A 12488-nucleotide genomic window follows, 5' to 3' on the forward strand; every position below is an offset into this window, starting at 1 on the left:
AAAATACAAAAGAAATATAATCCTTGTCACTGAAGCATGTTAGCTTACACTTCCAGGTAAAGAATTGGAAGACGCGTCATGTGACTGAGGCGCTCACGTGACATATGCGTGCTTCGTCATTACGTAACGATGACGGCAACACAAACTGCTTTGTGAATAAATAACAATTACTAAGGAAACTAAGAAATATCAATAAAAACCTAAATCGTAAAATCTGTTTACTTGTTAAATGATTTATAACAAAAGAAAATATTGAGACCTGAAAAAAAAATTAACCTTGTTTTCCTGATCAGCATTGTCCTCCAGTATTATTATATCTTGTCAAGATTCTGTTTATTTGGCACAATACATAATAGTGACATGTTGAGTCGTAAAAGTGGGAAAAAAACAAATAATGTAGAAAAGGGAAAAAACTATTTTTATTTGTATAATCTTGAAATTGACTGTTTTTCAGTCATGAATGAATAACCTTGACATGTTAAACATTTATATGCAAAAATATATATACTTTATTTCTTGAGTTTGTCTTGGAAGTATGGACAAGTCTTCTTGGTCATTCTGCGCAGGACAGGGACATAAATAACCGGACACTTCCTGTCACGCGCACTTCCGGAAAGACCTTTAAGGAAGAGGAATGGCGTTTGCGGGCGACGTGGGAGGAGAGGGGCTCTTCAGAGGCAAGGGCTCACCGGGCGGCACCAGAACCACCACGTTCTCCTTCTTGGACAACCAGAAGGCGGGATAAAGCGGCTCCAGGAATTCGGCCTGGTAGCGGTGAATGAGGGTCATGTCTTCGTCCACGCCATAGAAGGCCAGGAGGCCCCTGGGCGAGTCCACGTACACGCCTGCGGGATAACCACTAAATTACTGACAGAAATTTAAAATTCTTTCAAAATGGACCCTTAAATGATGCTTCTGAACTCTTGTGTACAATTTTTAAACGTGTCCAGAACTTCAGTAGGCAAAATTCAGGTGCAACTGGACTGTGGTGTTAAGCCTGAACGACATTGGAAAAAACTATTGTGGCGATTTTTTGGGGGGTTTGCGATATATTGCGATATTTATTTAAAAAAATAAATAAAAAAAAAAAAAATATATATATATATATATATATATATATATATATATATTTTTTTTTAAAGAAATTTTCACTAGATGACTTGAATAGCTGTTTGGAAAGACTTTGGATGACTCACCACCACCACAGTGTACAGTGATCCCTCGTTTTTGCTCAATGTATTATAGTATAGTACCATAGGAAAGAGATACATATAAGACATGTTTTTTTCTCACTTTTTCCCCCCAAGTGATTTAAAAAATGTATATAAATAAATGGTTTTTAAGCACTTCAAATGTCAAAATTATGATCAGTTTAAAACATAACTGTCCAACCAAATCATTTTTGAACAAGAATAAAGTACTGTAGTAGACAAATTCTTGGCTTTATTAAAAGCTTCTGTTTATCTACCTTAGCTGTGACAGTTGGAGTGACATGTAGAAATTTCAAATTCCTCATGATCACTTCTGGCATTTATAAGTCTCCAACATCTCCACACACACACACATTCATTCCAGCGCGGCTTCCTTGCAGAAACTGTTTAACAAGTTAAACGATGATTGACACATTACTCCGCTTTGAAGTCAGCTTCTTGGCAAGATCAAAGACAACGACCATCGTTAACTTTAAGAAGCAAGTGCTGCAGTGACTGTGAGGAACAAAGGGCTGGGAGAGGGAGGGTTTGAGGCCGTGCGCAGATCAGAAAGCAAAGCGTATGTGGATTTAAAAAAAAACAAAAAAACAATTGTACGTGCTTGCGAGGGGACTATCGCGCACGTGCACATCGCGATGGCGATGTTTAAACGATATATCGTTCAGGCTAAGTGTGCGATGTTCAAATTTGCCTAGAACTCTCGTGTCCAATATTTAAATGTGTCCAGAACTCTCGTGGGCGACATTCGGATGGAACTCGACTTCAGTGAGTGTTATTCAAATGTGTCCAGAACTCCAGTGTGCGATACTGAAATGTTTGTAGAACTACAGTGTGCAATACTAATGTGTACTAATGTGTAGGTTTGCAAAGATATACACCGGGGTACTCACCGACACGTGTGAACTTTCCCACGCTGAGCGGCGTCTCGACGCCGCTATGCCAGGCGGAGAAGGTTCGTCCGTTCCAGTGAAGGCACCAGGAGAAGTTGTTGCCGGTGATGCAGCCATTACTGTCGCCGCCTTTGCGCTGGATGCTCTTGTAGGTGAGACCGACGTGCGTGCCCTCACCGCCGATGTCAGCCTCGAAGTAATGCCGGCCCAAGTAGAAGCTCTGGAGCGCAAGGACCTGTCGCCACTCCTCGAAGCGCTCGGGCAAGTTCGGGTAGGGGTGCTGCCAGGGCGTGGTGTTGGTCACCTTGCGGTTCTCTTCCGTCAGACGTAGGAAAACGTGGGCCGTGTCCGCGTCGAAACTCACATGAGCGCCATCTACGGAAAGAAAAAATGTTGACAAAAAATGAAAACAAGGATGGATTAATTATTGGATGGAATATTGAAAAAGTGTTTAATCCTTGTAATTAGAGATGTCCCGATCAATCGGCATCCGATCACGTCATTTTCAAAGTATCGGAATCGGCAAAAAAATAACACATGCCTTTTTTTAATATATATATATTTTTTAATTAAATCGTTTTCTAATTGTATTTAACGTTACAGACAAAATGTCTTACACTCATCTTGAGTCTTTAGTTTTGGCATAAAGTGGGGCTATCAAATTTATCGCGTCAACGGCGGTAATAACCTTAAAATATTTAACGCAATTAACGCATGCGCTGCACTACCCACTCATGCATTGTCGCGTTCAATCTATAATGGCGCCGTTTTACACATGCAGTATATAGAGCTAAAAGGCAGCGTAAAATGAGTAGAGTGAATTTTGGCAGCCTTTGGAGCCTTTTTTTAAATGGCGAAAGCCTTTCAATCCCTCTCCCAATGATTAGAATAATCGTGGGAAGAAATGTGGGGAAGAAAGTTCATCATATGTTATTTCCCAACGCAGAGAACCTACATCAATTGGTACCACGACGCAGTCATGGTTGCACTTCCCATCATGCATTTGGGCAGAAGTTAAATGGCTACAGTATCATTTACTGAAAGCTCAACAAATACACTAGATGGCAATATTTAGTCACAATATACAAAGTCACATTAATCCTTTAAGAATTAAAGTACGGATTACATATACATAGAACTAAAAGGCAACGTAAAATGAGTAGAGAGAATTTTGGCAGCCTTTGAAGCCTTTTTTTAATTGGCTAAAGCCTTACAATCCCTCTCTCAACGATCAGAAATATCGTGGGAAGCAATGTGGGGAAGAAAGGTAGTAGTTGATCTTTTTCTTAACACCCTATTTTATTTCCCAACGCTTAGAAGATATATCAATTGGTACCATTACGCACACACATTATCATTTACTGATAGCTCATAAAAATCCACCAGATGGCAATATTTAGTCACAATATACAAAGTCACATTTGTCCTTTAAGAATTACAAGTCTTTCTATCCGTGGATCCCTCTCACAGGAAGAATGTTAATCATGTAAATGCCATCTTGAGGATTTATTGTGAGAATAAACAAATACAGTACTTATGTACTGTATGTTGAATGTATATATTCGTCCCAGTTTTATTCATTTTATTCTTATTGCATTGCCAAAATGTATGTGATCGGGAAAAATTATCGGGAATGATTGGAATTGAATTGGGAGCAAAAAAAAAAAGCAATCGGATCGGGAAATATCAGGATCGGCAGGTACTCAAACTAAAATGGTCGGGATCGGATCGGGAGCAAAAAAACATGATTGGAACAACCCTAAAGTTGCACAATCAACGCGCACTCACACTTGAGGAAGTCGTCTCTCGTGACGGGTTCGGGAACGCTGCTGCTGTGTTTTGCCGCTACAATGGCTTGCACCGTCGTTTTGATTCCCATTTTGTCTGGAAAAGATACACACAAACATCTTCACACTTTGGCTGTTCTGTCATTATGACGTTTCTTCAGAAATTTTTGCCTCCAGTCGACCTTGCGTATTCGCGTGGCCTGGCTGCTTGACAATTTTCCCACAGTGACTTTGAAAAATGTTCCGAGGGCATCGGGCACTTTTCACCTGGTTGCCGAGAAATTTTGAGTTGACATGCAGCCGGAACATTCCGCACATGTGAAAACACGCCCGCTGAAGAGCCATGTGAGAATCTTTAACTTGTTTCCCATTCCCGACAGGAGGATTTGTATAGAGAGCGCCTAAATAGTTCCGAAAAACCAATCACGGGCTCTTTTTTGACTCTTTAATCAGGATATGAGGATTTTTAAATACAGTAGGCAATGAAAAATGCCACGCCTCCCTGTCGAAATGGATCAATAATAATAATCCTAATATTTTTGGTGTGTGTCCAAACCTCTAGAGTGCGAATTCCAATGTGTGTGACATTTAAAGATACCTAGAGCACTTGGGTGTGATATTGAAATACACCTAGAACTCCATTGTACCATATTCAATTTCATCTAGAACTTCAGTTTGCGATATTTTAAATGAATCTAGAAGTCTAGTGTGCAATATCCAACTGCGTCTATATATTTTTTTTCCAAATAATATGGGACCTTAATGGAAAAAAAGAGAAAAATCCAACCCTCAATACAAGTGCATTCATTCTGTGGGGAAAAAATCCCACATAAAGAAAAAATTATTTGACATCAAATAATGCGTGTCACAATTATTAGCACCCCTGGTGTTAATACTTTGTACAACCCCCTTTTGCCAACAAAACAAGGTCTGGGGACTGAGATGGCCATGGGAGGAGCTTGATTTTGTGTCTGGTGAACCATTTCTGTGTAAATTTGGCCAAATGTTTAGGTCATTGCCTTGCTGAAAGACCCAGTGACGACCCATCTTCAGCTTTCGGGCAGAGGGCAAAAGATTTTGATTGAAAATGTCCTGGTATTTCAAAGCATTCATGATGCCATGCACCCCAACAAGGTTCCCAGGGCCTTTGGAAGCGAAACAGCCCCACAGCATCACTGACCCACCCCCATACTTCACAGTGGGTATGAGGTGCTTTTCAGCATGCTCATCTTTCGTGGCGCGCCAGACCAACTTAGAGTGTCTGTTGAGACCAAGATTGAGCTTTTTGGCTTTTAGGGTGATAAAAAATTATCACTTAAAATACTTTTACAAACTTTATTAAAACAAAAACATTAAGAGGGGTTTTAATATCAAATTATTATAACACATACTAACATTTATCTTTTAAAAATTACTTGTCCTAAAAATAGAGGATCCCTTTAAATGAACCTAGAAGTCTAGTGCGTGATATCTAAACATGCCTTGAACAATAGTTTCTGATATTTAAATGAACCTAGAAATCTAATGTGAGATATATAAATGTACCTAGAAGTTTAGTGTGATATTTAAATGTCTGTAGAACTCTAATGTGTGATATTTAAATGTGTCTAGAAGTCTAGTGTATATTTTAAATGTGTCAAGAACTTAGTGTGCGATACTTAAATGAACCTAGAAGTCTAGTGTGTGATATCTAAACATGCCTAGAACAATAGCATGTGATATTTAAGTGACCCAAGAACTCTTGTATGTGATATTTATGTCTCTATAGAACTCAAGTGTGCGATATTTAAATGAATATAGAACTCTAGTGTGCATTATTGTAATGAACCTAGAAGTCTAGCATGTGATATCTGCATGAACCTATAAGTCTAGTGTGTGATATTTAAATTAACCTAGAAGTCTACTGTGCGATATTTAAAAGCACTGAATACTCTCTAGTGTCTTATTTAAATCTGTCTTGAACTCTAAAGTGGCATGTTAAAAAATCTAGAAGTCGAGAGTGAAATATTTAACTCATTGAGGCCCAATCCGATGGATCCATGGAGCCAATGAACTGGACTTCAATCGCTGTCAATGGCAGCCTATGAGTTTGAAAGGCACTGGCTAGCTCACCCGTGTTGCACGTCTCCTTGACCTTGTCCACATAGGACGTGGCCAGCGCGGCGCAGAGGTCCCGCGTGGCATCGGAGATGACGCGGCTGACCGAGTCCAGCCGATCCATCAGCCCGATGTAGACGCCGGGCAGGGAAGTGTCAGACGCTTCCTTCTTCCACTCGCAGTACTCCTGGACACATGAATTTTTAACCGGGTCCGCTGTATGGCGACCGTTCTCCACCTACCTGCAGGAAGTCGACGTCGTTCTTGTTCCTGGAGAGTTTGTCCACCCGCGTCTGCGTCTCCTTGAGCTCGGCGCAGCGGCGCTCGAGGTGGGCGCGGATGCCGTCGGCCTGCCGCAGGGCTTGCTTCTCCTCGGCCTCCAGGATGTCGCTGACCTCCCGCCGCGCGGCCTCGGCCGCCGCCCGCAACTGCTCAAACTGGGCCTGGATGACGTCGCGCACCGCGCCGGCAGAGTTCTGGATGGAGACGGCGTTGAGCTGCAGCTTGTCGATGGCTTTCTCCGCCGCCGTCACCGTCTTGCTCATCTCGCCTCGTTTGTCCTTCAGCTCCCTCTGAAGAGGGCCAGGTCATATCATCACTTAGGGGCCTTTCCCACAACCCCCGGATGAATAGTCAGCGGCTTTTCCCACAAAAAAATGAAAAATTCCCCCGCATTTTCTTTCCGATATGAAACAATATCATAAAAACAAGGAGAACCAAGAATGACAAAAACATCCGGTTGTAACACAAAAACACATTGACGTTCATTTCCAATGGGACACTCAACACCCACTGCAGACCCACGAGAACGTTCATAATCACTCCTTTCAGAGAAAGGTTTGATTAGGTGGGGTGGAGTGTACACAAATCAGCAGTGTGAGGTGTAGAACCCAGTATTATGTAAATGACTTGTAAATGTGGATATGTTGACATCCTATTCTATGCTGCCTGATCACTAATCCTGGCACCTTTAGTTTCTCTACTTGAGTTTTTCTAATTGGCACCCAGTCATGTGTAAATCCCATCAGGTGTGTGATAGTTCTGGAGACAAGTGGAAATGCTTCACGGGTGCCGCCCCAGGGCCACGGCCCCTCCCCAGCCAATCAGGCGGGCAAGCCAGCACGGCCCATCCCTCTCCAGGAATGGAGACGCCGCCATCCCACCGTGATACAGGGTGGTCCCCCGGACTAACTGTGCCCCCAAGTGTGAGGGAAGGGATGAGAGGACGCGCCACCGCCCGCCCACCAGCCACCACCGCAACCCCCCCCAACCGACACAGCACTATGCCTGAGGAAGGACATGATTCCCACCCAAAGTGGGCGACACCCTGCCGACCCACCGGCACTCGGCCAGCAACCCACGCCGGAGCCCAAGGAGGATACCTGGACAGGAAAGAGGGGAAGGCGGAAGCAGGAGAGCGCTGAAAAAACGCCACACAGGAGCACCAACCCCCCTCACACCCTTGCAACTGGCAGCCCAGATGAAGAGGAGGCCACGCCCCGGGAGCCACGCCATAGAAAAATAAGTGTGGGACCCATCTACCACCCTATTACTGTGGCTGCCATTACCCAGCACCATGATGGGAATGCGTGGGGAGGGTACCAATAAAAAAACCTGGATATATGGTTATTTTATTCATTCTTTAATACCAAAAATAAGAAGGAAGTGACCTGGAAATGCCTCAATATCACCAAGAAATGACCTAAAATAACCAGGAAGTGACCTGGAATTGCCTCAAAATCAACGGAAGGCGACCAAATCCCCAGCAAGTGACCTAGGTATGCTCAGTAATCTACAGAAAATGATCCAAAGCCATCAACTAAGCTCAAAATGACTGAAAGTGACCCAAAAATGTTTGTCGCAGCCCTACATAATGTCGCCACTGACAGAAGTACGATGCGCCTGGCAATAAAAAGTACTTTGACACCTCTGTGACAACAATTCTGGGATACAATCTTAGCAACATTCCTCATTTAAGCCACCCTGCGCGTCTGTGTGAAGGTTAGCGAATGTCCGAATCGACGCAAATAGACCGAGCCAGATCTTGTCGTACCGGTGTTATGTTACTCAAAGTTTTCCGTGGCTAAAACAATCACTCAACCTAACAATCGGGCTCAAACCTAATCATACCATCCATCAACTTGAGAGTGACTCAATCAAGATAAAGAAGACAATCAATGTTGAAGTTAGGTAACTGAAAGAGCGACTGACCTCAACCCGCCGGCGTGCTTCAGCCACAGGGACGGTGTTGTGACCGCGATGCTCGTCTCCGACGCAGTCCGGGCAGAGGCAGCATGCGTCGGCGGGGCAGAAGACCTCCAGGGGGCGCTTGTGCAGCTCGCAGGTGCGGCGCTCGATGTCGCGCAGCGGCTCCAGCAGGCGGTGGTTGTGGAACTTGGCGTTCTCCAGGTGGGGGCGCAGGTGCTCCTCGCAGTATGACACCAAACACGTCAGGCACGACTTGACAGCCCGTCGCGGGCGCTCCATGCACGAGTCGCACACCACTGCGTCCTCGTCCAAAACGTCCTCGCACGACGACTCTGAGGAAAAAATTTTTTTCTACTTGTGCGGTGTTGTTTTAGCATTTTACCACTAGGCAACGTTAGCATACGACGATGAATTGAGCAAAAATGTTCATGATGATACGATATCTTTAGTGGTGAAACAAATTATCCATTAACTTGAGTAATTCGATCAGAAAAAAAGCTTTGAATCAAATTTTGCTGCTTCGAGTATTCGTTTAATTAAAGTGGTGGTGTCATGGTTTGTTTTGAAAGTGTTTGCATTTAGTTTTATTGATTTGGGTGGATACACTGCCATCTAGTGGCAACAGTGAATATGACATAACATTATTTAATATAGTTGAATTCGACTGCTCCCTGTTAAAACCAACATTAGGTAGGTTTTTGTTTGGCTTATGTTTTTTAAGCATTCGTAATGTAGTTAAGAGGTATATTTAGTTGTTTTTTTGTGGGAATATATGTTTGGACCATTTGTTAAGAGCTTTATATAAAAAAGTTAGCATTTTATAGCATTTAAGCAAGCCGACTTTTGCTGTGTAAGTTAGCCAATTGTTCTTTTGTTGTACTTAGATCCTCTTTAATTTATTTATTTATACTGTTTGAGGCTAAGCTCAGGTGTTTTATTTTTATATGAAAGATCAATTCCAACTAGTTTGAAGAAACACTCAGGAATTTTATTTTGCATTCACATTTAATGCTCTTTTGAAAGTGCAATCTTAGCAAATTATATCACTAACTCCATTTATGTCCAGGTTGGATCTTTTAAATCCATTCAAAAATGAGATTATTTGCCAGATGACGCCAAAAGACATCTGTTATAAGCATTCATTAATGCTCATGACAGTGTCGTGTCATAATTGTCTTATGGCGCCACTGTCAAAGTGTTACCAAATATTATAACTGGCAATTAATGAAACAACTGGAAGAGTAACTGAAAAAATAAGTAGCACTGAACAGGAATTTTGATTATTATTTACATCTGTAGCACTGCAATGCATGCTAGGAGGCATGATGGATACCAACAGTGTTGATATCAGGTGGCAGTAGAGGTTGGTTGACTGTCTCCCCCAATGGAGCAGTGATGGCCAAATGAAGCTCCTTGAAGCAATGAAGCTTTGCAGCTAATTGGTTCAACGCTTCATGGTGGCTCATTTGGTCTTCTGACAGTCGTATGTTGCTGCTGCCAAATAAATTGTTACCAGTTAGTATCTTTTGGTGTAAATATCCCATAATACAGTGAGGACAGCTGCGACTTATAGTCCATTGCGGCTTATCAATGAACAAATGTCGTTTTCGTGTCAAATTTGGTGGGTGGCGGCTTATAGTCAGGTGCGTCTTATAGTCCGAAAATGACGGTAGATATCTTACAATGACTGTAGGGCCTTCGATGGATTTAAAATGGCCGACAGCTACTGACGCCGTCATTAAAAAAAAAAAAAAAAAAACATCCTTCTACTGTGAATTTACAACGAGTAGACGTCCAATCCGTTTATAGGGAGAGGGTGGCAAGATTCGTTTATTTGCTGCCAAACCTCCCAAATCAAATGGATTGGACATCTAGCACTGCCAATGAAAGCCAATGAGTAAATAGCAGATTGATAAAATAATGTTTCAAAAATCTGTTGAGAAATATACTAGCTATAACTTCATTGGAATGTCTATGCATTGATTTCGTCGCCCCTACCAACATGGCTGCCCTGAGGCCACGTCGGTAGGGAAGATGAAAGCATCTGCTTTTCACGCCTTTGCCATAAATTGAAATGAGTTTATCATTAGTAGACGTCCAATAATTTAGAAGCTGGAGGGCCGGCGGCAAATAAATGCTCATTCATTCGCTGCCAGGCCTCCCGATTCAAATGAATTGGATGTCTAGCACCGTCAATAGCAGACATTTTCTGACTAAGCCATAATAGCAATTACTTTACATTGAAGTGAATATGCTGTAACTTAATAATACAAAAATAATAATAACATATTTAAAAAAAAAAAAAAAAAAAAAAAACGTGGTATCGGAAATACATTATCGGTATAGATATTGGTATCGGGAGTCAAAAAACTGTATCGGTACCGTGCAACACTACTCATAAGTAAGTCCCAGTGGTCTTACGAGTTGTGGGAATAATAATACTAGAAAGATAGTAGCAATTTGTGAAGTATTTGGATTTTGTAGTTTTACACTCCTCACCCAAGTTTTCATCAGGAACTTGTTCCACTTGGGCGCTTCCCTCTGGGGTTCCCCCTTTGGTTTCCTCATCTGGGGTTGCTTCTGAGACTTCTCCTGGAGGTGGAGCGTCCTGCTTCTCTTGCTCCTGCTGCTGGGGCTCATCTTGAGCTTGTTCCATGTTTGCCGGCGGTCTTGTGACTTTCAGTTCCGAGTGAGCAGCGGCGCGTGAGCAGCGGCAGTCGGGAAAGGAAGAAGGAGCCGTCTCGCCTCGCCGCCGGGACTTGCTGGGCCCGGCCCCCTCGGTCGGTTCCTACGCGGGTGGAGCTCACAGACGGCCGCCAAACCGGCTGGGAGGATACCACTCGCATTCCTGCACATGAGCGCGTCACGCACGCGCGCATGCACTGGAGCGCAAAGGTGCCCCGCCCTTCCACTCGCAGGTAACTGTCACCTGACTAAACCCGGAAAAGGCCCTCTCGCCTGTTTTTCTTTATTTTCTGTGTGACTTTTCAATGTTTACATTACTTTTAACTTTTTAAATCATTGGCTGACATTGGACGGCGATAGACGTCTAATCCACTTGAACCAAGAGAGTTTGCAACGACGGTTTGGATGGATTCGACGTTAATAGCCGTCAGTGGTAGTCAATGAGTTAACTATTTTTGTTTTTAACTGTCTTCCTTGCTGTGGATAACCAAAAGCACAACGGCTCGATGAGGTCATAGTGGTGGCTTGAAATCCAAATTTTTTTTCTTGCCATCTTTGTGGCGACATCTAGTGTTCAACAACAGGCATCGCAGCCATTTTCTTTCAGGTGTGTCGTCGTGTGGAAGTAAATCAATGGTCAGTTTCTAGAAGTCCGTTTGTGCCACCTTAGTCAGTCGCAAAAATTCAGGTGCAAGTGATTTATCATATAATGGCATCTTTGTCTTGCTAAGTCCCAGATAATGTTGTTCTGCAACTTTATTATGCCGTTTCTTTTATTCAATATACTCTCCGTGTTTTTTCAGCGTGCCGCACAGCACGAACCTTTGGACCGATCGGCACCGTTCAAGTATCAAAACAACCGGAATTTTCGCACGACGCAGGAATTTTTTAGAATGGCCCCGGAAAATTGTCCCCAAATGACCTGATATGACCAGGACATGTCCCCCAAATATCCCCAAATGACCTGATATGACCAGCACATGTCCCGCAAATGTCCCCAAATGACCTGATATGACCAGGACATGTCCCCCAAATGTCCCCAAATGACCTGTTATGACCAGGACATGTGTACACTAAATGACCTGATATGACCAGGACATGTCCCCCAAATGACCTGATATGACCAGGACATGTCCTTCAAATGTCCCCTAATGACCTGATATCACCAGGATATGTCCCCCAAATATCCCCAAATGACTTGTTATGACAAGGACGTGTCCCCCAAATGACCTGATATGACCAGGACATGTCCCCCAAATGTCCCCAATTGACCTGTCATGACCAGGACATGTCCCCCAAATGTCCCCAAATCAATAGATATGACCAGGACATGTCCCCCAAATGTCCCAAAATCAACAGGAATTGACCTGATATTGTCCCCAAATCAACCTGGGCGTAGCAAGATCTGTATCTCCCACAGTAAAGCCCCATAGTAATTTCTCCAGAAATTGCCGTTTCTAGTTGATGATAGCTTTGCATGTAATGCAAAAGCAACTATCTATGTTATTCCTTTTTTTTCAACAGCGCGCCGTTCAGCTCAAACCGTTTGGCCCAACAACGCCATTCAAATACCAAAATGACCGGAATTCTAGTGCGATGCAGTGAATCTT

General features: G+C 43.1%; 1 protein-coding gene across 1 annotated transcript; it reads right to left on the bottom strand.

Moving 5' to 3' along the window:
- Positions 1-50: 50 nt before the first annotated feature.
- trim16 (tripartite motif containing 16) lies at positions 51-12426 on the bottom strand. The gene is made up of 7 exons (XM_057825902.1): positions 10693-12426; positions 8197-8525; positions 6228-6557; positions 6001-6172; positions 3890-3985; positions 2102-2476; positions 51-845 (listed from the first exon to the last, which is right to left on the bottom strand). The coding sequence occupies exons 1-7, from the start codon at positions 10847-10849 to the stop codon at positions 622-624; spliced, it is 1683 nt and encodes a 560-aa protein (XP_057681885.1). The 5' UTR covers positions 10850-12426; the 3' UTR covers positions 51-621.
- Between the last annotated feature and the right edge of the window lie 62 nt (positions 12427-12488).

The sequence above is a fragment of the Corythoichthys intestinalis genome, chromosome 21 (assembly GCF_030265065.1).
Source record: "Corythoichthys intestinalis isolate RoL2023-P3 chromosome 21, ASM3026506v1, whole genome shotgun sequence".
Taxonomy (NCBI): Eukaryota; Metazoa; Chordata; class Actinopteri; order Syngnathiformes; family Syngnathidae; genus Corythoichthys; species Corythoichthys intestinalis.

Coding starts and splice junctions, on each gene's coding strand:
- trim16 (XM_057825902.1), bottom strand. CDS start 10,849: ATGGAACAAGCTCAAGATGAGCCCCAGCAGCAGGAGCAAGAGAAGCAG. Junction 3,986..6,000: donor CAAGGAGACGTGCAACACGG/GTGAGCTAGCCA, acceptor TATCTTTTCCAG/ACAAAATGGGAATCAAAACG. Junction 846..2,101: donor GGGAAAGTTCACACGTGTCG/GTGAGTACCCCG, acceptor GTTATCCCGCAG/GCGTGTACGTGGACTCGCCC.